The sequence below is a fragment of the Sciurus vulgaris genome, assembly GCF_902686455.1.
Source record: "Sciurus vulgaris genome assembly, chromosome: 11".
Classification (NCBI taxonomy): Eukaryota; Metazoa; Chordata; class Mammalia; order Rodentia; family Sciuridae; genus Sciurus; species Sciurus vulgaris.
In genome coordinates, this window is record NC_136472.1 from 148,154 (window position 1) to 175,640 (window position 27,487).

The 27,487-nt window shown below is 48.8% G+C and overlaps 1 protein-coding gene across 4 annotated transcripts; it reads left to right on the forward strand.

Annotated features, from left to right (window-relative positions):
- Positions 1-19,196: 19,196 nt before the first annotated feature.
- NLRP6 (NLR family pyrin domain containing 6) lies at positions 19,197-26,363 on the forward strand. Of its 4 annotated transcripts, none has more exons than XM_079104607.1 (9): positions 19,197-20,113; positions 20,221-20,425; positions 20,719-20,999; positions 21,212-21,250; positions 21,472-23,221; positions 24,015-24,107; positions 24,784-24,954; positions 25,028-25,195; positions 25,626-26,363. In XM_079104607.1, exons 3-9 carry the CDS (start codon positions 20,873-20,875, stop codon positions 25,762-25,764), a joined length of 2,487 nt encoding a protein of 828 aa, XP_078960733.1. In that variant the 5' UTR covers positions 19,197-20,113; positions 20,221-20,425; positions 20,719-20,872; the 3' UTR covers positions 25,765-26,363. The 4 variants fall into 4 exon arrangements, with proteins under 4 accessions (XP_078960733.1, XP_078960734.1, XP_078960731.1 ...); XM_079104608.1 differs by having other exon boundaries at positions 20,281-20,425; XM_079104605.1 differs by lacking the exon at positions 20,221-20,425.
- Positions 26,364-27,487: the final 1,124 nt, after the last annotated feature.

Genomic DNA, 27,487 nt, shown 5'->3' on the forward strand with positions numbered 1-27,487 from the left:
GATTCACTTACAGAGTTTTACAAAACAAAAGCGGGTTAAATTTGTTGTTTTTAAAATAAGGAAAATTATGCATGGCCTTAGGAAAGACCTATTGTTTCTGTACTAACCACTCAGGTGCCATTTGTGATACTTTATCTTTGATTAGGAAAAGGCTCAAAAACAGGGAGAAAGCCAAAAACCTGAGGAAATTGGTACCAAAATCTGTTCTCTTGGTCCCCCGGTTAACTACTCTAATAACCTCAATGGTGGGACCTCTCATCCGAGTGACGTTGGGGCTTCTAATCGGGCCAGGCATGATAAACTGTTTAGCTAAATATGCTAGAGACAGAATCCAGTCTGTTAAACTAATAGTGTTACATATCCACTACATTCACCTCTATACTAATAATGAATCAATGATTTGATTATGTACATAAAACCAGTGGGGAATATGACAGGTTGACATATTTGACTCCATGGAAATGTTACAGGCCAGGCTACATGGGCAACGACTACACAGACTCCATTTTACCCTGGACTCCATGTCATGCAGGAAATGCTTCCCTGTGGGAACCCCGCTCTGTGCCCATCATCAGTGGCTCAGCATGGCATGTTTGGCAGCACAAGTGACAAAATGGTAATTCCTGTGTAATGAAAATCGTTCTCTTTTGATTCCTATTTCTCCTGAACAATGTACCATGTCAACAGTGGTGTCAACAGTGATGGTTTAGATGTTAGTAGCCATTCTTCAGTTTGCACCTCAGTAAGGTCACTTTGACCCACTTCCCCCACTGCTGATGATTCTAGAACCCATGATGTTAGTTTGAGTTTTTGAATCATAGCAACAGACACTTGTGCTTGATGTACTGACTTATGGTATAAAAACCCCTGCAACCCTGTGGTCAGGGCTGTTCTCCCAATAGCCATTTTTGGTGTGTTGTGTGAGACAGTGAGCCAGCCGGCTAATAAAGACTCTCAAACTTGGACTTGTCAGTGGTGATGGGTCTGTTATTAAGTTGTGCCGCATAACACATCAAGTCTATATTACTTCTTTCCTGTGGTGGGTGAGGGTTCAGGACAGATCGCTCTGTCTAGGATGGGGAGGAAAGGTGATCCTGTTTCCCCTGTGACTAGGGAGGGGTAGAGATTAGGGAGGAGCAGGGAGAGAGGAAGAGAAAGAAATGTGTCCTTTTAAAATTAAGTCCCAGTGGCAGAGCAGCAAGGGTTACATTCAAAGCATAAAGTGGACCCTGTTACAGTTTCATTCTTTGACTACATGGAAGACAAACTCCTATCATCGTGGAAGACAAAGTCCCTATCATCAGTAAAACCAGTATCACTATTAATATCATGTCTTGTTATGGGGCACAACTTAAGAACAGACCAATCACCACTGAGAAGTCCAAATTTGAGAGGCTTTATTTAGCCGGCCCACTGACTATCTCACACAGTGCCCCCCCAAAAAATGGCTATTGGGAGAAAAGGCCCAACCATAGGGTTGTAGGGGTTCTTATACCAAAAATTACATTAATCATAAGTGTCTGTTGTTATGATTTGAAATTACACATTAACATCATGAGATCATCAACAGAGGGGGAAGTGGGTCACCTCGGTACAAACCAAAGAATGATTATTAATAATCACACCATTACATTTACACGGTACATTATTAGGAGCAATAGAGATCAAAAGAGAGCAATTTTTCATTATATAGGAATTGTCATTTTATATTGTTAAACATGTCACACTAAGTAACTGATGATGGGGACAGAGACAGGGTGTTCCCATGGGAGAAGCTTATTTCCTACATAACATGGAGTCTCAGAACAAAATGGAGTCTGTCTGGCCCATAACATTCTCATGGAGCCAGATCCGTCAGCCCATCACAGTTTAAGAATTCATTGTGCAGACCTTATTGCAAACCTGTTTGTTTTACCGAAGATAATATTTGAACTCACTTTGTTTATTATGACAATTTTGTTATTGTCCCCATAGGAGCTATTTGGTCTAGGATTGCATAGTGTCTGATTTGAGCACTGCTAATATTGATCTCCCCTTAAAGAAAGGGTTTTGGAAACCTATAGGGCCACTATAAGCCTATAGGGGGAAATCTGCAATACCCCAGATCTGCACTGCTAGAGGGGAAGATACATGAACAACATGAAAAAACAAGGGAAGAAAATGATCCAAACAAATCTAGATTCTACAGTAATAGAATCCAGTGACAGCATGGTAGAAGAAATGTCAGAAAAGGACTTCAGATTATACATGATTAAGATGATTCGCGAAGCAAAGGATGAGATAAGAGAGCACATGCAGGCAATGAATGATAATACCAATAAGCTGAAAGAGCACCTGCAGGAAGCAAAAGATCATTTCAACAAAGAAATAGAGATTCTCAAAAAAACAAACAAACAAACAAACAAAACAAAAAAAAGGAAATTGTTGAAATGAAGGAGACAAAAAACCAAATAAAAAACTCAATGGAAAGCATCACCAAAAGACTAGACCACTTGGAAGACAGAACCTCAGACAATGAAGACAGAATATTTAATCCTGAAAATAAAGTTGCCCAAACAGAGAAGATAGTAAGAAATCATGAACAGAATCTCCAAGAACTATGGGACATCATGAAGAGACCAAATTTAAGAATTATCAGGATTGAGGAAGGCACAGAGATACAAACCAAAGAAATGAACAACCTAGTCAATGAAATAATATCAGAAAATTTCCCATACCTGAAGAATGAAATGGAAAATCAAATACAAGAGGCTTACAGAACACCAAATGCACAGAATCACAACAAATCCACACCAAGGCACATTATAATGAAAATGCCTAACATTCAAAATAAAGATAGGATTTTGAAGGCTGTGAGAGAAAAGCATCAGATTACATATAGGGGAAACCAATACGGATATCAGCAGATTTCTCAGCCCAGACTCTAAAAGCTAGAAGGGCCTGGAACAACATAGTTCAAGCTCTGAAAGAACATGGTTGCCAACCAAGAATCCTATACCCAGCAAAGCTAACCTTCAGATTTGAAGATGAAATAAAATCCTTCCATGATAAACAAAAAGAATTTACAAATAGAAAGCCTGCACTATAGAATGTTCTCAACAAAATATTCCATGAGGAGGAAATGAAAAACAACAATGGAGGTCAGCAAAGGGAGGAACTACCTTAAAGAGAAAGCACTCGAAGGAGAAACCAAGCCAAGTTAAAAACCAAAAATAAGCCAAATGACTGGAAATACAAATTATTTCTCAATAATAACCCTGAACGTTAATGGCCTAAACTCATCAATCAAAAGACATAGACTGGCAGAATGGATTAAAAAGAAAGATCCAACAATATGCTGCCTGCAATAGACTCATCTCATAGAAAAAGACATCCACAGACTAAAGGTGAAAGGATGGAAAAAAACCTATCATGCACATGGACTCAGTAAAAAAGCGGGGGTTTCCATCCTTATATCAGATAAAGTGGACTTCAAGCCAAAGTTAGAAGGGATAAAGAAGGACAGTTCATACTTCTTAAGGGAACCATAAATCAGGAAGACATAACAATCGTAAATATGCCCCAAACAATGGTGCATCCCTGTACATCAAACAAATCCTTCTCAATTTCAAGAATCACATAGACCACAACACAATAATTCTGGGAGACTTTAACGCACCGCTTTCACCACTAGATAGATCTTCCAAACAAAATCCAACCAAAGAAACCATAGAACTCAATAACACAATCAATAACCTAGACTTAATAGACATATATAGAATATTCCATCCATCAACGAGCAGATACACTTTCTTCTCAGCAGCACATGGAACCTTCTCAAAAATAGACCATATGTTATGCCACAAAGCAGCCCTTAGGAAATGCAAAAAAATAGAGATACTGCCTTGTGTTCTATCAGATCATAATGGACTGAGAATAGAAATCAATGACAAAATAAAAAAGGGAAATTACTCCAACACTTGGAGACTAAATAATATGCTATTGAATGAAACATGGATAACAAAAAACATCAGGGAGGAGATTAAAAAATTCTTAGAGGTCAATGAGAATGATGATACAACATATCAAAATCTCTGGGACACTATGAAAGTGGTACTAAGAGGAAAATTCATTGCATGGAGCGCATTCCAAAAAAGAATGAAAAGTCAACAACTAAATGACCTAATATTACAGCTCAAAGCCCTAGAAAAAGAAGAACAGAATAACAGCAAAAGTAGTAGAAGACAAGAAATAATTCAAATCAGAGCTGAAATCAATGAAATTGAAACAAAAGAAACAAGTCAAAAAATTGAAAAAACAAAAAGTTGGTTCTTTGAGAAAGTAAACAAAATAGACAAACCCTTAGCCACACTAACAAAGAGAAGGAGAGAGAAGACTCAAATTACTAAAATACATAATGCATACGGAAATATCACAACAGACACCACTGAGATACAGAACATAATGAGATGCTACTTTGAAAATCTGTATTCCAACACAATAGAAAATGCCAAAGACATTGACAAATTTCCAGAGACATATGCTGTCCGGAGGCGGCAGGTCACGTGCCCTGCCTTGCCTCAAGGTCATGCGCCTTGACTCATGGTCACGCCCCCTGCCTCGCCTCATGTTGAGCTAAGATGGCACCTGCCAGATGCTGGTGGGGGCGTGCCTCTACCTGTTTACACCTGTCAGACTATACCAGGTGCATCAGACTAGATTGTGTGGTGCTTCATGATTGGCCAACTACACTTCCTTATTCGAGTTCTGGCGTGAGACTAGTCTTGCCTTCGCGCGCTTTCCTCTGATTGGTTTTTGTACTTTATATTAACTGTGTTTATTCCCCTAATAAACGAGACTTGATCAGGCTTTTGTCTTGTCTCCATTTCCTGTGTCTCTTGTCTCTCCCAATCTCCCCTCCCCCCTCCAGGTTTCTGTTGAAGTCCTGTGGGTCGGGACAATATGCTCCTCCCAAACTGAACCAGAAGGACATACACGATTTAAACAGATCAATATCAAACAATGAAATAGAAGAAGCCATTAAAAATCTACCATCCAAGAAAAGCCCAGGACCAGATGGATTCTCAGCCGAGTTCTACAAGACCTTCAAAGAAGAACTCATTCCAATACTTCTCAAAGTATTCCAGGAAATAGAAAAGGAGGGAACCCTACCAAACTCATTCTATGAAGCTAATATCACCCTCATACCCAAACCAGAAAAAGACACATCAAGGAAAGAAAATTTTAGACCAATATCCTTGATGAATATAGATGCAAAGATCCTTAACAAAATATTGGCAAACCATATCCAAAAACATATTAAGAAAATTGGTACCACGATCAAGTGGGGTTCATCCTTGGAATGCAAGGATGGTTCAACATTCGTAAATCAATAAACGTAACCCATCATGTCAATAGACTTAAGGATAAGAATCATATGGTTATTTCAATTGATGCAGAAAAAGCGTTCGACAAAATACAACACCCTTTCATGCTCAAAACACTAGAAAAAATAGGGATAGTAGGAACATACCTGAACATTGTAAAGGCTATTCATGCTAAGCCCATGGTCAACATCATTCTTAATGGAGAAAAACTGAAAGCATTCCCTTTAAAAACGGGAACAAGACAGGGATGTCCTCTTTCACCACTTCTATTCAACATTGTCCTCGAAACTCTAGCCAGAGCAATTAGGCAGACTAAAGAAATTGAAGGGATACGAATAGGAAAAGAGGAACTTAAGCTGTCACTATTTGCTGATGACATGATTCTATATTTAGAGGATCCAAAACCTCCTCCAGAAAACTTCTAGACCTCATCAATGAATTCAGCAAAATAGCAGGCTATAAAATCAACACGAATAAATCTAAAGCATTTTTATATGCAAGCGATGAAACAGCTGAAAGGGAAATGAGGAAAACAACTCCATTTGCAATAGCCTAAAAAAAACTAAAATACTTTGGCATCCATCTAACCAAAGAGGTAAAAGATCTTTATGATGAAAATTACAAAACATTGAAGAAAGAAATTGAGGAAGACCTTAGAAGATGAAAAGATCTCCCATGTTCTTGGATAGGCAGAATTAATATTGTCAAAATGGTCATACTACCTAAAGTGCTATACAGATTCAATGCAATTCCAATTAAAATCCCAATGATGTACCTTACAGAAATAGAGCAAGCAGTCATGAAATTCATCTGGAAGAATAAGAAACCCAGAATAGCTAAAGCAATCCTTAGCAGGAAGAATGAAACAGGGGGTATCGCAATACCAGAACTTCAACTATACTACAAAGCAATAGTAACAAAAACGGCATGGTATTGGCACCAAAATAGACAGGTAGACCAATGGTACAGAATAGAGGACACGGACACAAACCCAAATAAATACAATTTTCTCATACGAGACAAAGGTGCCAAAAATATGCAATGGAGAAAAGATAGCCTCTTCAACAAATGGTGCTGGGAAAACTGGAAATCCATATGCAACAGAGTGAAACTAAACCCATATCTCTCACCCTGCACAAAACTCAACTCACAATGGATCAAGGACCTTGAAATCAGACCAGAGATCCTGCATCTTATAGAAGAAAAAGTAGGTCCAAATCTTCACCTTGTTGGCTTAGGTTCAGACTTCCTTAACAGGACTCCCATAGCACAAGAAATAAAAGCAAGAATCAATAACTGGGATAGATTCAAACTAAATAGCTTTCTCTCAGCAAAGGAAACTATCAGCAATGCGAAGAAAGAGTCTACAGAGTGGGAGAAAATCTTTGCCAATCATACTTCAGATAGAGCACTAATTTCCAGAATATATAAAGAACTCAAAAAACTCTACACCAAGAATACAAATAACCCAATCAACAAATGGGCTAATGAAATGAACAGACACTTCACCGAAGAAGATCTACAAGCAATCAACAAACATATGAAAAAATGTTCACCATCTTTAGTAATAAGAGAAATGCAAATCAAAACTACACTAAGATTCCATCTCACCCCAATTAGAATGGCAATTATCAAGAATACAAGCAACAATAGGTGTTGGCAAGTATGTGGGGAGAAAGGTACACTCATACATTGCTGGTGGGGAAGCAAATTAGTGCAGCCACTCTGGAAAACAGTGTGGAGATTTCTTAGAAAACTTGGAATGGACCCACCATTTGAGCCAGCTATCCCACACCTTGGCCTATACCCAAAGGACTTAAAATCAGCATACTACAGAGATACAGCCACATCAATGTTCATAGCTGCTCAATTCACAATAGCCAGATTGTGGAACCAACCTAGATGTCCTTCCATTGATGAATGGATAAATAAACTGTAGTATATATATACAATGGAATATTACTCAGCCATAAAGAATAATAAAATTATGGCATTTGCAGGCAAATGGATGAAATTGGAGAATATCATGCTAAGTGAGATAAGCCAATCTAAAAAATCCAAAAGATGAATGATCTCACTGATAAGCGGATGATGACACGTAATGGGGGGGGGGGAGGGGGGCAAGATGGAGGAAGGAGGGGACTGTATAGAGGGAAAAGAGAGGTGGGAGGGTGGGGGGGAGAAGGGGAAAAATAACGGAATGAATCAAACATCATACTCTATGTAGATGTATAATTATGCAAATGGTATGCTGTTTCTCCATGTACAACACGAACAACATGTATCCCATTTGTTTACAATAATAAGTAAATAAATAAATAAATAAAAGAATTCATTGCCGGGGCTGCAGTTGTGGCTCAGTGGTAGAGCATTTGCCTGGCATGTGTGAGGCCCTGGGTTTGATACTCAGCACTACACAAGTAAATAAAATAAAAGATTCATTGGCAACTAAAAAAAAAAAAAATTAAAAAAAAAAGAATTCATTGCCAAATCCAGGGTTCTGAAGATTTTTGCTTATTTTTTTTACCAAGAGTTTTATAATTTTAACTATTGAATGTAGGTCCTTACAAGTTAATTTATGTGGTGTGTGGTAGGAAGTCCGAGTTCATTCAGGCACAACTTTGCATATCCCAGTATTATTTCCTTCAAGTTCACAGCCCCTGGAACAAACAGGAACTATCCATGCACAGATGAAGAGACTCAGGCCCAGAGGTGTCACAAGCCCATCCTGGTCACAGAGTGGTCAGAGAGTCATGAGCCAGGACCCAGACCCCAGCAGCTGCTCAGTAGCTGCTAAGAGGAGAGTCACAGGTTATGGACAGGCACCAGAGACCCCTGAGGAGGTGAAGTGTGAACAAAGGAGGGAGAGGCACTACCATGCATGCACAGAGCTGGGGGACCCGCAGTGGGTGTGCTGAGTGTGGGTGTTCCCCAGGCCAGGGCAGCTCCCCTCCATTGAAGAAAGGCAGGGTGCTATGCTGGGTGGGGGCTGCTGGGCCAGCAGGGTGGAGGAGGGAGGCCTAGGGAGGGAGCAGTAAGGACCTGGCCTCAGGCCTCAGGGGGAGGAGGCTGGAGCCAGGCCCAGGCGGGGGCCCTGGCACAGCGCTGAGTGTCCCAGCCTCAAGCATCTGGCCTCAGCAGCAAGCAGAGCCCCAGCTGGGGCCACAGGGCTTCTTGGGTGCCCTCCCCCAGGAAGGGCTCCATGTGCCCCAAAGGCCACTCTGCCTCAGGTGCAGCTTGGCTGTTTGCTCCTACTTTGTCCTGGGCCATGGAGGGAACCAACCTGGGCTCCTTCAAGGGGGTCCATCCCCTGAGGCTTCAGGTCAGGCCTCCTTAGGAGGCCACATGGAGTCCAGGGCAGGAGGCCAAGGGCTGGTGGAGGGAATGATTAATTCGGCCTCGAGCCAGTTTCAGGGTTCTGGCTGCCCCGTCTCTGAGAGCAAGGCGGGCATGGGGCAGGCCCTCGCTCTCTGAGGGTAGCAAGGGTCGGTGGCATTGAGATCCTGATAACACTTTATGGATCCTGATCACCTGGTAGGGCCCAGGTGGATTGCTGCCTGACGGTACTGACATGGCCTTCCTGGAGAAGCAGGCAAGAGGCCTTGGGGAGAAACCAGGGCTAATAATTAATCAGACAGTGGACACACATTTCCCTTGTCTAGCTCATTCCCAGGCTGGGATCAGATTCAGTGCTGGCTTTCCCCCTCCACCCAAGGCCACATCCCCGTCCCCTTCAGTTTTTCGGTTGTGGTAGAATACACATGACTTAAGGTGTCCTGTTTTAACCATTTCCAGGGCACAGAGGTGCTGAGCGTGTGCCCCTGCCATGTGGCCTCACCACCTCCACCTCCAGGCCACACCAGGCAAGGCTCCACCACTGAGCCGACCCCCAGGTCCAGGCATCTGACTTTCAAGGCCAGTTTGGACCTTTCTCTCTGTAGCACTCTGCTACACCTTTAGGAGAGCTGGTGCCCGTCAGGCTGAGCACGAGTGGCTGGCTTCAAGGGGGAGGTGCTTCCTCCTGGACCCTGGGGATGGGAGAGGCCCTCCCTGAGAACAATGGACACAGGGTACCTGGTGAGGGTCTGTGGGTTTTGGGGGAGCCGTGGCAGCAGACAGCCTTGTGGGGGAGGGCTCAGACTTGGGGCCTTTCACCCACAGCCTCCGAAGGTAGTTTGTTGGGACTGCCCTGGCCCCAGGGATAGGCCAGCACAGTAGTTCTCAGGTAGCCAGGCCTGAGTGAGGCTCCTCTCCTGCCCCTGGCCACAGGTCCCAGCCTCAGCCCAGGCCTGTGTCCGTGTTCAAGGAGGACAGAGGCCAGAGAGGTGGAGAGCAAGGGACTGTGTCTGCTCCATGAGGCCTCCACCCCAGCTCCCTCTCTCTCTGTGACAGTGTCCACTTTATGCTTTGGATATGACCCTTGCTGCTTGACCACTGCAACTGATTTTTAAAGTGGACGTGTTTCTTTTCTCTTCCTCCCAACCTGCCCTTCCCTAACCTCTCCCCCTCCCTAATATCAGGGAAACAGGATTAAACTTTCTTTTTCCTCTTTCTCAAAACCATGTCCTCATTATTGGGTTGGCATTGGGGATAAGGACTAAGCTTTTGGTGACAGATCTGGCAACCCTGATGGGAACCAAGAGCGGCCCCCACTCCAGCTTTCTTGGGTAGGCCTGGCTCTCCAAGGAGCCCCACTTCCATGCTGAGGATACGTGGTGACTGATGAGCTTGCTGAGAGTTAACTGCAGGACAGTTAGGAGACAGGTGAGTCTGCCTCAGGTCAAACCAGAGGACCGGTTCCTGGGAGTAAAGGAGGGACAGAGGGACCATCCCAGCAGCTGCCGAACACCTTTTGCTTCAGGGAACTCCTGCCTTCTCTCCCTGAAGCACACAAATTGCTCCATCAGTTGGCCCACTTTGAGAAAAAGGAAACTGAACTCAGGGAAGTCAAGACACTCTTGGCCATTTGGTAAGTCCCCTATTGTGCATGCCAACCCTTGATTCCACGCACCTGGCCCCTCTTTCTGGGGATTTCTGTGGCTCCAGTGGTATAGGAGTCACGGTTAAGTGGGACTAGAACCTATGGATATGTACTGCCTTCTGATCTGTTCTAGGTTCTCATCAGTTTGTTGGCCTGGGGCTTAGGAATTCCCTCTGGTTGTCTGGCTTGTTATATCTGTTACTGCCCCTTTTAAGGCATGGCCAGTACTGCATTGATCCTATAGGTAGTCTCCTGGGAAAGATCTTGGCTGGTCAATTTAAAGGTTCCCATTTTTCAGTCATGGTTTTGGGGCTCCTCTCTGGTACTCTCTCTTTCTTTTTTGAACAATCTTGCAATTGGAGTTGATCTGTCACAGGCAAAGTGAGTTGAAGAAAGGGCCACCTATAGGTATAAGCCTAAGGTACTGTTTTACTGTAAAGATCTGGCTTTTGAATAGCTTTCTGAATCATCGTACAATCTTGCCGTTGGAGGTGCTCTGTTAAAGGAAAAGTAAGTGGAAGAAATTTGTACACACAGGTCTGTCTGTTTCAGAGGTTACCATCTGTCAGCCCTGGTTTTGGTGAGTCTCTCTTGTCTATTTTTTGTCTGTTACTGGCCCTTTAAGTCATGGGCCATGCTGTGTTTTTCTCACTAGTAGTCTCTTGAGCAGAGAGATCTTGGCTGCATGGGCCACTCATAGGTACAAACCTAAGAGAAAGAGGGTTTGCTACAATACGATCTGGCCTTTAAATGTTTTTTTTTCTGGATTACTGTACAATCTTGACATTGAAGTTGGTCTGGCAGGGGTAAACTACATGATAGAGATTCCTTGTGTACGGGCATTTATGCAGTTGCATGATGAGGGTCTGAACAGTCAGGAACTAAGTTGAAGGTGCCAAAGGCACTGCCCTGGTGTGCAAGGACAGCAGGCACCAGAAGAAAGGGTAAAAGTATTTCAACCTTTTAACCCCAGCTCTGGCACTCCCAGCACTGTTTCTCAGCCTGGCCTCAGGCAGCCATAGATCATCTCACTGTGAGTCAAGGAAGCCAGCCCTAAACTGGGGGGGACATCCCAGAAAAGCTGCCCGTGCTGTAGAAAAATGGCCAAAGAGAACCTGGCCTCTGCCCTGCCTTCCAGCCCCTTCTGCCCCTGGCGGGGAGGTGGGGCTGTGGAGGCTGCTGGCCACAAAGGATGTGGCAGTAGGATCCAGCACTGTCAGGTTATGACCTGGGGACAGGAATAGTGTCCCCTCTGAAGATCTGACAGACACCCCATTTGGTCATGTGATATTCATCACCGGGGCAAAGCAGCTCTTGCTATAATAGTATCCCATCAACTAAATGCCTGGGGAGACTGGCAGAATAAATAACTCACCCAGGAAAGAAAAACACAGAAACTAAGGCCAACCTGTGTCTTGTAGGCAGCCTCTGCAAAGGATCTCAAGGAAGGCTGAAGAAAAGGATGGAAGGGCCTCCTCCACACATATCAATAGCCTAGTGTAAGAGAAAGGCCCCAAAGGAGCCTTTGGGTACAAGTGACAGCGGGGACTCACTTAAGTTGATGGCACTATGACAATGATAACAGAGACAGGTCAGGCTTAGAAATATCCTGTGCTCCAACCCCTTGAATGCGACCCGGGAGAAAAAAGATTAAGGCACAGTTTATTTGTATATGCGGAACTGTACAACCCTCTCCTGGGATGAGATGTGTTGTGTCAATTAAGTGCACAGATGACATTCATAAGGTCTGTTTCAGAATATGAATTTAAGAAAGGGTCCAAAACTAGAAAAGATAAAAGAAAGTTAGAGGTATGGAAATATATGTTAGTGTGGAAAATTGGAAGAAATGTTTCTGGATGAGACAGTATTTTGTCTGGTGAAGTAATAGTCTTGGGCTAAAGTCTAAGATGAAAGAGGGCAAAACTAAGGATGTAAAGAAGTTGTGGATGTTTAAGTACGTCACCAAAGATTTTGGAAGGTAAATCTCAAAAAGTTTGCATTTGTGATTAAATTGGCTATAATTAGCACAGTTATTTGAAATTTAATGTACTGCTATGAAAGTTTGAAACATTGATCTGCTTTTATCTCTGGGTAATTTTCTTTTATTTGTTCAGTTTTATTATTTGGGGAAACTAAATCTTAAAGGAATTAAGGTTTGTACCTGTTTTAAAATCTTAAATGATTACTTTGTAACTGGTTAAACAACTGTTACTTTAGGATATAACAATATAGTTGACACTCTAAATATATGTGACTAGGTATATGTAGGCATCTGAGAACTCTCTTTAAGCCTTGTGTAAGTCTTCTGTAAAAGTTTATAAATGAAAGTTTATGTAAGTTTAAAGGCAAGATAACCAACAGATGCTGTCTTTTATACATGTATCTGACATAGAAGGGCCACACTGTCCTTTGAAGACCTGTCTTACATCTGTTTGCTGTGACTCAGTCAATTCTTGATGATTAACACTGTTTGCTAAGCACATAAGAGATTTAAGGCTATCCTTTGATTTCTGTTAATCCATGAAGACCTGTGGTTATTGTTACTGTACACTCTGGATTCTTATACTTTAAAATTTCAACTTGGTTAAATGTAATGCATAGAAGAGCATTTTGCCAAGTTGGTGTTATCCAAACTAAAATTATATGCTGCAAAAGTCTCAGATTTGTATAAAAATAACAAATTTGGTTGGCATTTATTCATGTCATTTGGTGTTTTATAGCTGGATACAGTAACCTGTTGCCAACAAGTTATACATACAATTTTGTGTTACTCTTCACACTGGAATTGGAATCTAAGTGCATTTTAAAAAGATAACAAGGAGAGCCTTGTGGAGAGCAGGATGGGAGAGCAGTGTCTGAGATCAGGGGTCTCTGATGACCTCATGGCTGTGGCATGCTCGGTGCCCGGGAATGTTTCTGTGCAAGGGCACAGGATGCTCAGCTACTATAGCAATGCCCTGCACAAGGAGGCTCTGTGCAAGCGTCCTATCAGCTCTGACCTTGATCTCAGGCACACGCTCTGGGAAGGAAGGAGCTCATGCTCCACAGCCACAGTGTTTCACCAGCTCCCTTCTCCAGTTCCTGCCCTCCTTTCAGTAACTTTGAACAGTGGACTTTCTTGAGAGCTGCACAAAGCTCCTGACATTGCACTTTGCAGCTGTGGATTGCAACTACGGAAAAGCTACATAGGATGTCCTAGTTTCTGTAACCTTCTGAATACACAGAATAATGGTTGCATAGTCTTTAACCTGATAGTGAGACATATATAAATAAAGATTGCTGGTGTAACTCTTTAGATCTGCATCTCCCTCAGACAGCAGAGCTCCACCTGATCCCAGTTTAATCTTCAAGATCTGTGTCTGTGAATCTTTATTTTCCAATCCCCCTTCACCCCTCACTGGACCTAAGAGTTTGGTTAAACTGGTCAAGACAGAGCCTGATCTGTTTAAAGGTGATATTGTAAAACATGGGCATATCCTGCCACTTTTTCCACAAAAAGAGAGTTAAAAGCTCTCATAGCCTCTCTTTGATTCATGTTTCAGGTGTAATATTATGTTATTTGAGAAGAGTCCCACCTCACCTAGATAAGACTCTCTCTCCCACCTTACTCCATGTTAGAATGGTTCCAAAATAGGCTAGACTTCAGTTCATTTAAAGTTGTGTTCAAAAGATTGCTTTTGTTGTAAAGATTACTGTGATTTCAGACAGGGAATATAATATATAACTAGGTTAATGTTCAAGATTATAAAAATCATTTTTTCTTGGTTCATAGCTATTACACAAAGGGAATATGTTAATTTCATTTTCCTTGTAAACTTTATAACTGTTGCCTGTTAGTGTTTTGCAGAGGTACTGCTTCTATAAACAAAACAAAACAAAACAAAAAGCCTGGGTTAATTTGAGATAATAAGCCATCACCTATAGGACAGGTAGTATATAATGTTGACTCCCAGTACCAATACTAACCCCAATTAGATGAAAGGGGTATTTGTAAAATTATAGATAATGAAGTTATAACCTGTTATTTCCTCTTTAAGACTGGTGAAACTGGCCTGCTGGGTGTTTAAAACCAAAAACTTGGAGACCAAAGTCAATGAAATAAAAGTGCCAAGGAAAAAAGAGCCAGCATTTTGGCCCTTGCTCCCTAAGGTCAGCTAGGACCCAGAGAATGATGGGACCTCTCTCTGGGTCCTGCAACTCTGAGTCACCCAATCTGCTGACCAGGGAGATCCAGAGGACCCTAGAGAACAGGAAGCCAACCAGTGCACATTCTGCAAAGAGGAGGGTCATTGAAATGTCCCTGATGCTTCCAAGGCAAACCACACATGTTTAGCCAGACCCCGACCCATCCTGGCAAGTGGTACCACTGGTAGAGGGAAGGTAAAGGAGCCAGGAGGCTTCACCCATGTCCCCAAGAGTGTCTCTGAGGAATCTCCACTGACTCTTAAGAGTAGGTTTAAAAAAAAAAAAAGAAGAAGAAGAAGAAAAAAAATAGATAGGAACAAGGTCAGCTTTGACCAAGCTGGTCTTAAACACCTGGTAGGACAGCATAGCCTGAGCAAAGTCCTACATGAACATTTAAAAAGAAAAACAATTGTTTTTAAATGTAACCTAAGATATATACTGGTGTGCACCCTACCAAAAGTAAAGCTGGAGGATATAAAGGAAGAGTTCTGGTGTGGGAAAGCCTAATAATAATGATCACAAAGAACTCTAGAGTTGCAAGTTCATCCTGAGTCGATTTGAGCCTGATCGAATAGACCTATAAATCATCCTAACCTCCTATATTGATAAACTCTGTTTTTCACTGATAAGAGTGAGTTACTGTCCTAATGGTTATCAGAGACTGAAATACTAATTGCTTTTGTGCTAATTGTTTACAAAAAGCAATGCTTTGCTGTCTTGTTTACTGTTGTCTTAGCATGATCCCTGCCCTGTGTGTGCCTTGTCCAGTCACCTGCCATCTGCCACTGTGGGCCATGGGACTGCTCTGATGCTGAGTGCCCTTAACTGTCCACACCCCACCTTAGAGAACAAGGACTTTGGGTTACTTCCCCCCACTTTGCCCCCTTCCAGCAGGAAGCAGCTTGGACATGTTGTCACCCATTTTTCCCATAAAGAATGGAAGCTAGAAATGGGCAGTGGGGAAATGTAACATTGGTCCACTTTAAACTTTGAATGCAGCCCTTGCTGCTCTGCCACTGGGACTTATTTTTAAAAGAACACGTTTCTCTTCCTCTCTCCCTACTCCTCCCTAATCTCTCCCCTCCCTAGTCTCAGGGGAAACAGGATTGCTTTCCTCCCCATCCTAGGCAGAGCGATCTGTCCTGAGCACACACCCACCACAGGAAAGAAGTATCCAGACTTGGGGATGGCACCAGAAGATCTGGGCAGTGACCATCTCCCAAATGAACAAGTGCATGGCAACTCCAGCAGAGAACACGAAGAATGCAGCCTTTGAGTCACCCCTTTAAAACGTCCCTGTTCCTGCTGATGGGCAGAATCACAGCCTCTGGGACAGGAGTCCCTGTACTTCTCCTTTGCTAGCAAAGCAATCAAATTGGTTCTCTTTTCTCTGCTATGTATGCTGAGTGCTATCAATTTTCTTGTAAGATCACTTCTGATGAATCCTAGAAATTTTGATAACTTGTACTTTCATTTTCCTTTAATTAAATATATTTAATTCCATTAGACTTCTATTGTGACCCATGTGTTTCTTGGTAGTAGGCTGTTCAATTCCCAACTATTTGGGGATGTTCTACTACAGTTCTCATCTATTCCTCCTGGTTTGTTTGGTGGTTTTAATCATGTAGAGTTGTTGGCTATTGTGATATATTTTTTTTGCATCATTGATGACCAGGTAGTTTTTGTCCTTCTTGATATTAACATGGTGTATTAATGACCTGGCTCCTGGGAGGACCCACCCACATTGCTGTTCCTTCTACCTGTTACAGACTCATTTACTGCATGGCTGGTTGAAGGTTTTGCATGTCTGTGTTCACAAGGGACACTATCTCTTCCTTGTGAGGGGTTCCTTGTGACTTGGCAGCAGGGTGGTGTGAGAAGCCCTTCTGCTCATGTCTCCTATAAGAGTTCGTGTATAGTCCATGTTGATTCCTCTTCAGATGTTGGTAGAGTCCAGGGCTCTTCTTTGTAGAAAGTTATTTTAAATTTAACATCTTATTATAGATCTAAAGATTATTTCTTCTTGAGCCAGTTTCCACAGTCTGTGTCTGTCCGGGAGTTTGTGCACTTCACCTGGGTTGTCTGATTTACTCCTATATGGGGAGGGTGGGCTGCAGGTCCCTTGGCCCTCTCCTTGACCACATCTCCAGAAGAGATTTGTGGGACCTTCAAGCAGCTCATTTCCAGGCTAGGATGTGAAAATGGGATGCCCAGACTGCTGCAGGCATGTGAGCACTCAGGAACCAGGCTTTTCCAAGGAAGGACTACGGAGTGGATGATGCCCAGGTTGCCAAGAGACCTGGGATGCTCCTTACCCCCCAGTATGAGGACATACTGGGTGCATGCTGGAAGATTTCCATGAGGCTCTGTGGGACAACAAAATCCCTGTAGGAGTTGCTTTTGAGGAATTTGTGGAGAAGTCTAAATCTGTGTGACAGATTTCAAGTCACATCTGGGTACGTGGCTTTGCTCAGAAGTTACCCCTGGGAAGACCCTAGTCCAGAAAGGACTGGCTACCCTCCCTTCCTTCCTTCCTTTTCCTCAACCATTCTTGCCCCTCTTCTCTCTTTGCTGGCCTCCTCCAGGACTCTACCCATGGCCCCTGCCTGGTTCCTCCCTGCTTCTGCTCCAACCTCCACTCCACATCTTGAATACGTGTCCATCCTCCATGGCCCAGGATTCTTGGAAGTGCTCACTTCTGTTATCAGGCTGCTCTCCAGGGCTGTTATCAGCAGGGCTGAGAGCTCACGGGCAGAGTTCACTTGTGATTCCGTCCAGTGCAGATGGGAGGCCAACCACCATGGGGCACCCCCACATCTCAGCTTCAGGACCTCCTCGCCCTCCTGGAAGAGTGCCCAGGAGTCATGGTGGCCAACAGGAAAAGAGCACTTCAAGGAAAAGGTGATGGTCAGCAGGGCTAAGGACTGGTGAGAGGTGAGGTGGGATCAGAAGGAAAGTGTGCAGGAGCTGAGACGTTTCAGCCTCTGAGGGCAGTACAGTCCTGCTGCACTCTCAGGACACAGGCTGGCGAGTGCCCAGGACATGCCAGGTGTGTGCACTGCAGCTCCTCACCTCTCAGCCCTGACCAGAGTGCCCAGCCTCCCATTTCACAGGTTCAGAACTGGAGGCACGAAGCCCAGAAGCAACCCGTCCAAGGTCACTGCTGCTGGGCATACATCCAGGACCAGATCCCAGGCGGTTTGGCTCTGCACTTTGTCTTAGACAACGAAAGGGAAAGAAGCTGCCATGGAGAACTGACTTTCAAGGACTGACACAGAAGCTGGGCATGGCAGCCACACCTGTGATCCCAGCAGCTCCAGAGGCAGAGGCAGGAGGATTGTGAGTTCAGAGCCAGCCTCAGCAATGTAGTGAGGTCCTAAGCAACTCATCAAGACCCTGTCTCTAAATAAAATACAAAATAGGGCTGGGGATGTGGCTCAGTGGTCGAGTGCCTCTGGGTTCAATCCCCAGTACCCCCCCAAAAAAAACCTGACACAGAAAACTGAATGTGCATGAAGAGCAACACAGTCATGCTTATGTGGGCTGAGTCTGCATCTGCAGGAGTATGTGTGAGTCCCGGGCTCAGAGTCCACCAGGGGCCAGCAAGGGCATGTGGTCTTCAGGAGTAGGCCATTGCCTAGGGGCCCCGTGGTGCATGCTGTGCTTGAGGGGCCAGACTCTCCCCAGTCAGGCTGTGTGCTCTGGAGGCCATTGCTTTGTCTTGTGATTCCCTCTGCAAAATCTTCAGAGGAGCCAGTCAGGCCTCAGCAAATCAAGGGGGCTGGGATCCCAGACGGACAGCACCTCCCTGAGCCCAGGAACTCCTGGGGCCACTCCCTCAGTCGAGGCCGGGATGCAGAGGCCAAGGCAAGTCTAGCATCTCACACCATGTTTCTGAGGGCTTGTGCTGAACCCTGGCACAAGGAGACCCTCCTCTTCTTGTGGGATGCTGCCCAGCTGGCTCCTGGAATGAGGGCCTTGCCCACCATGTGCCCACGGGTACCCAGGGCTCTGTGATAAGTGATTGGTCCATGGTCACGAAAGCCCTTCACAAAGCACAACCCACCCCAGGATGTGTGCTGTCAACTCCCTCTCGGTCCCTTCAGGTCACATCCTGTGAGCCTTGGGCATCCTGTGAGCCCTCTGCCCACCAGAGACTCTCCCAGGCATGGGGCAGCCCCTGGAATTGGAAAGGTGGGCAGGACATTTGGGAGGAAGTTCAAGCAGTAGGTGGGGTGGGACTGAGCAAGAACTGCGCCTCAGGCAGTGGTGGGGCCTACTGTCCACTCCCAGGCTCTGGACCTCCCTCCCCGAAACAGCCAGCTGGGTTCCAGATGGAAGCAGGATTGAACACGACCTGTGGCCAGGTGAGTGGCCAGAGCAGAAGGCTCTCCTCACACAGGGCCACTTGGCGTCTGAGCTCACTTCCTGCAGCTGCCCTAACAAACCACGACAGGCTCAGTGATTGAAACAACACACATTTCTTCTCTCATAGTTCTGCAGGTCCAAGTCCAAAATCAGTTTCACTGGGCTGAAAGCCAGGTGTTGGCTCCACCCGTGCTCCATCTGAGGTTCCAGGGAGGAGACCCCTGGATGTGCGCCAGCTCCAAGTGGTTCTCCCCGGAGACCTTGGTTCCCGGCCCCTTCCTCCATCTCCAGAGTCCGCTCCTGTTGTCTCAAAGCACCTCTGTGTCAAATCACCCTCTGCATCCATCTTATGACACTGTGACGACATCTGGGTCCCTCTTGAATAACCCAAGATACACTCCCCTCTCAGGATCCTGAATTTAATCCTATCTACAAGGTCCCTTTGGACTATGAGGGGACACTCATATGTCCTAGGGATTGTTTGGGGACCACTATGTGACCCACCACAGACACATTCCCACAACATGCACCCATTCTGCACAGCTAGTGGAACCCCACATTTGTGAGGTCACTGGTGGTCCAGAGGTCACGAAGCACACCTCACCTCCAAACCTCTCATCAGCCCACTCAGGACAGTGTGGGAAGCTGCAGAGACGGCCTAGTCCTGCACCTCCTCATGCCCAGGAGAGAACGGCCCTTCCCCAAGGTCCCCCAGCACAGCCCTCCCTCCCTCTCAGGTTCCTTCTGCCTGGACACCCCTCCTCACCCCTGCCTGCAGAATTCACCATCTCCTGCCTTAGCAGGAGGCCTGGTTCTGAACCAGTCACCTCTTCCATGCAGCTGGGCTGGTTCTGCAGTTAGCTGCTCACAGCTGTGGCTGGACGACACACCCTGTGCAAGGAATGTTAACAGAACCAGAGAGCAGTGGGACATCAAAGGTCACCAAGCACAGCACTTAAAGAGTGAAGTGCAGCCTGTGCCACAGAGCCTGCATTCAGGAGCTTCGCTGCCAGTCAGATGGACACCTCAGTGCCAGCTGAGCACCAGGGATGCCCAGACCTGGGGAATGGACAGAGCAGAACAGCCCACCACCCCCAGGACTTGGCTTGAGATCGCCCTGGGTAGGGGTCACCTATCTGGTCCTTGATTGTGCCTCTGAGTGCTAGACCCACGGACAAGCTGCCATGGAAGAGGCAGGGGCCTTCTGCTCCAGGTGAGAGCCAGTTCCCAGAGGGGTCACCTGGGAGAGGGCTGGTCTCAGCCCTCTGGGGCCTCACCATGCTGATTCCCTTTGTCCACGCCCTTCCTCCACCACCCCAGGCTCAGGGTTCTAGAGACTTTATTGCCACAGAGGTCTACAGGGTCTGCTCCCCACCCCAGGCTCAGCCCTGCCTCAAGGGCCCAGAGTGTGCAGTGAGCCGTAGGAATGCAGGGACCCAGTCTGGGAACAAGCTAACTGCTGCTGCTGAGGCCAGCCCTTCCCCAGCAACCCAGAGAGGGACAGAAAGGACAGAGGACAGCCCAGGTACACACTCTGGCCTTTCACCTGCCTGGCTGGGTGTGTGGAAGGGAGGAAGTTGGAAGGGGGCTGTGGAGTAGGAAGGCTAGTATGTGGATTCTCATCACCAGTGAGGAGGTTGGAGCACAGACGTGGGCATGCCAAGATTCCCCCAGGGGAGCAGGGGGGTCTGGAGCTCACCACATGTGTTAGCCAGGAGCTCCTAGATAGAAACCCTGCCCACTGTGGAGCCCTAGAGCGTGTGCGGCAGCGCGGGCGGGGGTCACCTGACAGCACACGTAAGTCCCACTCACTTCTAGCTTGGAGCCCCGTGCTACAGCGGCCCGTGAGCTGCTCCTGGCCGCGCTGGAGGACCTGAGCCAGGAGCAGCTGAAGCGCTTCCGCCACAAGCTGCGGGACGCGCAGGTGGACGGGCGCAGCATCCCTTGGGGGAGGCTGGAGCGCGCCGACGCCATGGACCTAGCGGAGCAGCTGACCCATTTTTATGGGCCAGAGCCAGCGCTGGACGTGGCCCGCAAGACCCTGAAGAGAGCCGACGTGCGTGACGTGGCCGCGCGGCTCAAGGCGCAGCGGCTGCAGCGTGAGCTCTGGTTGGGGGTTACCCAGGGTCCCTGCCCACTTCGCTCCCTGGTTCAGGGGCTTCACTGCCCGCCGCCCTCCTTCCAGCTTCCCCGAAAAATCCCTGGCGCTTTACCTACAAATTCGCAAGCCCTATGACTTCGTTCCTGGACGATGCAGAGGGTGACCTTGACCCCTGCTGCATCCCGCACTCACTTCAGGCTTCCCTTCCAGGACTCGGCCCCAGCTCTTCAGCGCTGCTCTCTGTGTCCGGTAGGTCTTTTGCGGGAGGCACACTGGGGAGGGTCTTGGGCTCAGAGCACTAGCGTCCCTCCGTCGCTTGGGTAGTCCCACTGCGGGCCCTGGAAAAGCTGGCGCGGGAGGGAGCCGTGACGCGCTAGAGGAAACTGAGGCCTGACTGCCAGCGAGGGCACCGGCCCCAGGGTGCTGGAAAGCCCGCCCCACTCCTGCCCCGCTCCCTGTCGCTCTCCCAGAGTACAAGAAGAGGTACCGCGAGCACGTGTTGAGGCAACATGCCAAAGTGAAGGAGAGGAATGCCCGCTCGGTGAAGATCAACAAGCGCTTCACGAAGCTGCTCATCGCGTCCGAGACCGCCGTCCTGGAGGAGGAGGCGCTCGGGCCTGCGGAGGAGCCGGAGCCAGAGCGCGCACGGCGCTCAGACACACACACGTTCAACCGACTGTTCCGGCGCGACGAGGAAGGCCGGCGGCCGCTGACCGTAGTACTGCAGGGCCCGGCGGGCATTGGCAAGACCATGGCAGCCAAGAAAATCCTGTATGACTGGGCGGCAGGCAAGTTGTACCAAGGCCAAGTGGATTTTGCCTTCTTCATGCCATGCCGCGAGCTGCTGGAGCGGTCGGGCACACGCAGCTTGGCTGACCTGATCCTAGACCAGTGCCCCGATCGCGGTGCACCCGTGAGACACATTCTTGCGCAGCCTCAGAGGCTGCTCTTCATCCTTGACGGCGCAGACGAGCTGCCGGCACCCGGGACCCCGGAGGCTGCACCCTGCACAGACCCCTTTGAGGCCGCTAGCGGCGCGCGGGTGCTGGGCGGGCTGCTGAGCAAAGCGCTGCTGCCCTCTGCCCGCCTGCTGGTGACCACGCGCGCTGCCGCCTCTGGGAGCCTGCGGGGCGGTCTGTGTTCACCACAATGCGCAGAGGTGCGAGGTTTCTCCGACAAGGACAAGAAGAAGTACTTCTACAAGTTCTTCCAGGACGAGTGGAGGGCGGAGCGCGCCTATCGCTTTGTGAAAGAGAATGAGACACTGTATGGCTTGTGTTTTGTGCCCTTCGTGTGTTGGATCGTGTGCACCGTGCTGCACCAGCAGCTCGAGCTGGGTCAGGACCTGTCGCGCACGTCCAAGACCACCACTTCTGTGTACCTTCTTTTCATCGCCAGCGTGCTGAGCTCTGCCGGTGCCGACGGTCCTTGGGTGCAGAGAGAGCTGCGCAAGCTGTGCCTTCTGGCCCGTGAGGGCGTCCTCCAGCGTAAAGCGCAGTTTACTGAAAAGGACCTAGAGAGACTGGAGCTTCGGGGTTCCAAAGTGCAGACACTATTTCTCAGCAAGAAGGAGTTGCCAGGCGTGCTGGAGACTGAGGTCATCTACCAATTCATTGACCAGAGTTTCCAGGAGTTCTTTGCTGCACTGTCCTATATGCTTGAGGAAGGAGCTCCGGGTGCACCAACAGGTAGCGTCCAGTCCCTCCTGCGCACAGACACAGAGCTAAGTGGACACCTGGCGCTCACCACCCGCTTTCTCTTCGGGCTGCTGAGTGCAGAGCGGATGCGGGACATCGAGCATTACTTTGGCTGTGTGGTCTCAGAGCATGTGAAGGAGGATGCCCTGAGGTGGGTGCAGGGACAGGGCTGCCCCAAGACTGCACCAGAGAGGACGGAGGGGGGCAAAGGATCAGAGGATGCAGAGGAAACAGAGGAGGAGGAGGAGGAGGAGGAGGAGGAGGAGGCCGAGAAGCCCTACATCCCCCTGGAGCTGCTGTACTGCCTGTATGAGACACAGGAGGATGCTTTTGTGCGCCGGGCCCTTCACAGTCTCCCAGAGCTGGCACTGGAGCGCGTGCGCCTGAGTCGCATGGACCTGGAGGTTCTGAGCTACTGTGTGCGATGCTGCCCAGCTGGACAGGCATTGCGACTGGTCAGCATTGGACTGGTGGCTGCACAAGAGAAGAAAAAGAAGAAAAGCCTGGTGAAGCGGCTGCAGGGGTGAGTCTCCAGGGTAGGACGGCCCCCCCGGCAGGCCCTGGTGTGCATGAAGCATGTATGCAGGGTATGCCTGTGTACCTGTGCCCATCTGGGCTAAGGGAGCACATCCATACCTGAGGCCTGTTCCCCCAAATTGCAGTGAGGGCCTTAGGGCTGCTTTTGTTCACCCCCTTGCAAGACAGCGGCCCAGTGCCCATCTTCTTCACTAGGGTGTCCTCACCATGTTCTAGCCCTCTGCCACACAGCTCTGGTCCAGCTCCTCCTGTTATGCTTTCTCAACAAATTCTAGAGTACACCATGCCCTCTGTACCCTGAGCCGGCACCTGCTGTCCCTGCCCCCCAACACTCTGCTTTCTGCCTGTCCTTAAAGCCTGCCCTCGCTCCTTCAGCTGGCCTGGGATTCCACTGGCCCAAGAAGTGCCCTGATGACCACTCTATGCCATGACATGCTCCATGCCTATTTCTTAGACCAGACTCCCAGCTCCTCCTCGACAAAACTTGTGCAAGAGTTACTTTGAATTTAGCTCCACTCAGCACCTGTCCTGGGTGCTCAACATCTTTCAGAGGATGAATGTTAGGACAAGGACATGGCTGGGCCTAGGGACCTGCAGGCCCCTGGGTTTCACCCTAGGTTCAGTGGGTGCAGGGGTGAAGGGGTCCTGACAGGGGTCCTGGCTCAACGTGAGGTGATGGCCAAGGCAGCACCAAGACCTGGGGACTGCAGAGAAGAAGAGGCCCTGTCCAGGAGGCCCTGAAGGGGGGCAGTGGGCCTCACCTTCCTCTCTTCTTGCAGTTCTCGAGCCTCCACGAAACAGCTCCTGGGCTCCCCACTGCGTCCACTTTGTGAGGCCATGACTGGCAAACAGTGCGGCCTAAGCAGCCTGACGTGAGTAACCATGCCCCAGCCCCTCCCAGGGGGCAGGATGCCCTGTCCAGAGACAGGAGTATGGGGAAGGCAGGGAGCTGACAGGGACCCCACTAGAAAGTGAGGTGCTAGTGGGAAAGGTGTAGTGCTGGTGGAAATCAGAGGGGGCTCTGGGGGCAGAGAGGATGGCAAGGTATTTCTTTCCAAAGGAGGCTGCTGGGTGCTCTTGGAGACTCCTAGGCCATCCGTCTACCAGAAGGCATCAAGTGCCAGCTCTGAGGTCAGGCTGCCTATGAGTCCTGGCCTCTGTGTGCCCTTGGACAAGTCAGTCTATCTGGGCTTCTGCTTCCTCCCTGTGAAATGCAGCCAGTGGCCTCTACCTTGGAGGGTTGGCGTGAGACTTTGTGAGACATGAACAGTACTTAGAATGAGATAGTTTTCCAACTACTGTGGGAAAGGGGCAGGAATGCCGGCTGCCAGGTGTGGTGAGATGGGACAGTTGTGCATCCGTGGCAACACGGTCAAGCGGTTCACTGGGTGGAGGGCCAGGTTCAGCAATCTGGAAATCCTCATAAGGAACCAAAAGGATGCCCACATTTGGCCAGCTGGTGGGGTCTGGCCCACCTTAGTTTGTGTGGTTGGGGTGGAGAAGTGGCCGGGGGGCTTGCACACAGATCCACAAGCTTCTTGACTACAGGCTGTCCCACTGCAAACTCCCCAATACCGTCTGCCAAGACCTCTCTGAGGCCCTGAGGGTCGCCCCAGCCCTGACAGAGCTGGGCCTCCTGCACAACAGGCTCAGCGAGGTAGGCCTGCGTATGCTGATCGAAGGCCTGGCCTGGCCCCAGTGCCGGGTGCAGACACTCAGGTGAGGCCTGGCCTGGGAGGGGCAGAGGGATGGGACCCCTTCCCAACAGCTCCTGAGTCTGCCCTCCTCCCAGGGTGCAGCTCCCTGGCCTCTTGGGAGCACTCCAGTACCTGGTGGGCATGCTCCGTCAGAGCCCTGCCCTGACCACCCTGGATCTCAGTGGCTGCCAGCTGCCTGACCCCTTAGTGACCTACATGTGTGCAGTCCTGCAGCACCCAGGATGCAGCTTGCAGACCCTCAGGTAGAATCGGGGTAGGACAGAGTGTGGGGACAGTGCCTGGTAACCCCAGGGTGGGTGGATGCCGGGACTCCCTGACCTTCAAGAGAAGCCTCTTCAGAAACTCCCAAGTGTCCAGGCTCACACACAGATCTGGGAGCCCAGCCTGGAGCCCAGACCCTGAAGCCCTGGCCTCAGCCCTGTCCCTGACCACTCTGTTGACCAAATAGATACATCCTTTGACCAGTGATTCTGATACCCTTTTACTCCCCTGAAGTCCCAAGCCTCTAACAAAGCCCCTGTCTGACATCTTCTGTCACTTGGGCCTTTGGCACAGCCTAGGCCAGCAGCCCCTTCATCACCCCACCCCCACTGTGCCCCAGTATTGTCACCCCAGCCCTGGGCTTTCTCTGTCAGCTGATCCATACCCTCTGTCCCCTGCATGTGGCTGCAGTCTTGCCTCTGTGGAGCTGAGTGAACAGGCGAAGCAGGAGCTGCAGGCTGTGAAGACAGCAAAGCCAGATCTGGTCATCCTACACCCGGAGCTGGACAGTGCCCCCAAGCCTCCCAGGGGATTTAATAGTGTCCTCTGAGGTCCTGAGGCCAGAGCAGGGCAGAGTGCTCTGTGGTCAGAGTCCCTATGGAGAGGTCTGGAGAGGTCATCTCAGTCCCAAAGGCAGGCAGGAGGGTGCTGCCCTCAGACTCCAGCAACTCTTCTGATCAGAGAGGGCCTGGACAGGCAAGTGGGAGGCCCAGACACAGGGGTCTGGTCCTGGTCAGGCCTGGGACAAGCTCCTCACATTCCTCCTCCACTACCCCACAGCCACTGCCACTGTCCTCTCCTGGGCCCCTTGCAGATGCCCCTGCAACAGTGATGCTGACGAGGCCCGTTAATTGAGTGCATAGTGTGTTGGCAGAGTGACCCTTTCTCTGACCTGGCCCCTACCTGCAGTGGAGCCTCAACCCCCACAACTCTGGCCCCGTAGGCAGAAAGTGGTGGGGCCCTCCTTGGAAATTTGGGTCTTGGCATCAGGAGTGAAGCCATCCCCGAAGTAGTGTGGTCTGAGCCCAGAGGTGTCCACTAGCTGCCCGAGATCTATGGGAGGGAAGACCAGAGAGGGTGGAGGTGGAGCCAATGCCTGGCTCAGGATGGGAACCCGATGGTGCCATCATGGTAATAAATGCTCCTTCAGACTCACGTGCTCTGGTTTCCGCTGTTCTTGGCCAGGACCCCATATGTGTTGACAGTCTTTCTTCCAGCTCACCTGCACAGGAGGGCAGAGTTTAGGCCACACTCACCTCGGAGGAAACAGCTCAGTGGGCGGCCTGACTTCAGAAAACTTGGAAGCACAACCTGGCCTTGCCAGCCAGTGCCAATAGTGGACGTTCCCAGAAACTTTGAGTCTTCTGTGCTCAGCACAGCAAGGCTCTGCCAGCTCTTGAGGTCTCCGTCCAAGTGAGGGGCACCCTGGAATCTGCCCCTTCCCTTCCCAGGGGAAATCCCCTCCATAATCGCTTTATAAATCCATTCCTTCATTCCACAAAGCAGACAAAACCCCCGCCCCCAGGAGCTGGCATTCTAGGCAGACAGACAGATAATAAATAAGCATGCCATACAATAAGACCCAGTAAATAATGATACGTGAGTGCAGAGTTCAGGAAACTCGGACGATTCACCAACGTGATACAGGAGACATTGTTAGCCAGGCACACGGGCGATTCACCAACGTGATACAACAGACATTGTTAGCCAGGCACACGGGCACACTGTTAGCCAGGCACACGAGCACACTGTTAGCCAGGCACACGGGCGATTCACCAACGTGATACAGGAGACATTGTTAGCCAGGCACACGGGCACACTGTTAGCCAGGCACACGAGCACACTGTTAGCCAGGCACACGGGCGATTCACCAACGTGATACAGGAGACATTGTTAGCCAGGCACATGGGCACACTGTTAGCCAGGCACACGAGCACACTGTTAGCCAGGCACATGGGCGATTCACCAACGTGATACAGGAGACATTGTTAGCCAGGCACACGGGCACACTGTTAGCCAGGCACACGGGCACACTGTTAGCCAGGCACACGGGCACACTGTTAGCCAGGCACACGGGCACACTCCAGTCATGCAGCAGCTTGGGAGGCTGAGGCAAGTGAGGCTCTCAGACTCGGGGTGACTCTTCTGAGCAGAGGGGCCCTGGACCGGCAAGTGGACAGCCCAAACAGACACAGGCCCTTGCCTGGTACTGGACAGCCCTTGGGATGTGCCCTTCACCACACATCCTTGGGATTCCTCCTCCCCAGCCTGGG

Bases quoted from the DNA above. Each gene is read 5' to 3' on its own strand.
- NLRP6 (XM_079104605.1), top strand. From the start codon at position 20,085: ATGGAAGAGGCAGGGGCCTTCTGCTCCAG. The intron at 20,114-20,718 runs GTGAGAGCCAGT...ACTCACTTCTAG, and splicing joins GCAGGGGCCTTCTGCTCCAG to CTTGGAGCCCCGTGCTACAG. The intron at 24,108-24,783 runs GTGAGTAACCAT...TCTTGACTACAG, and splicing joins TGCGGCCTAAGCAGCCTGAC to GCTGTCCCACTGCAAACTCC.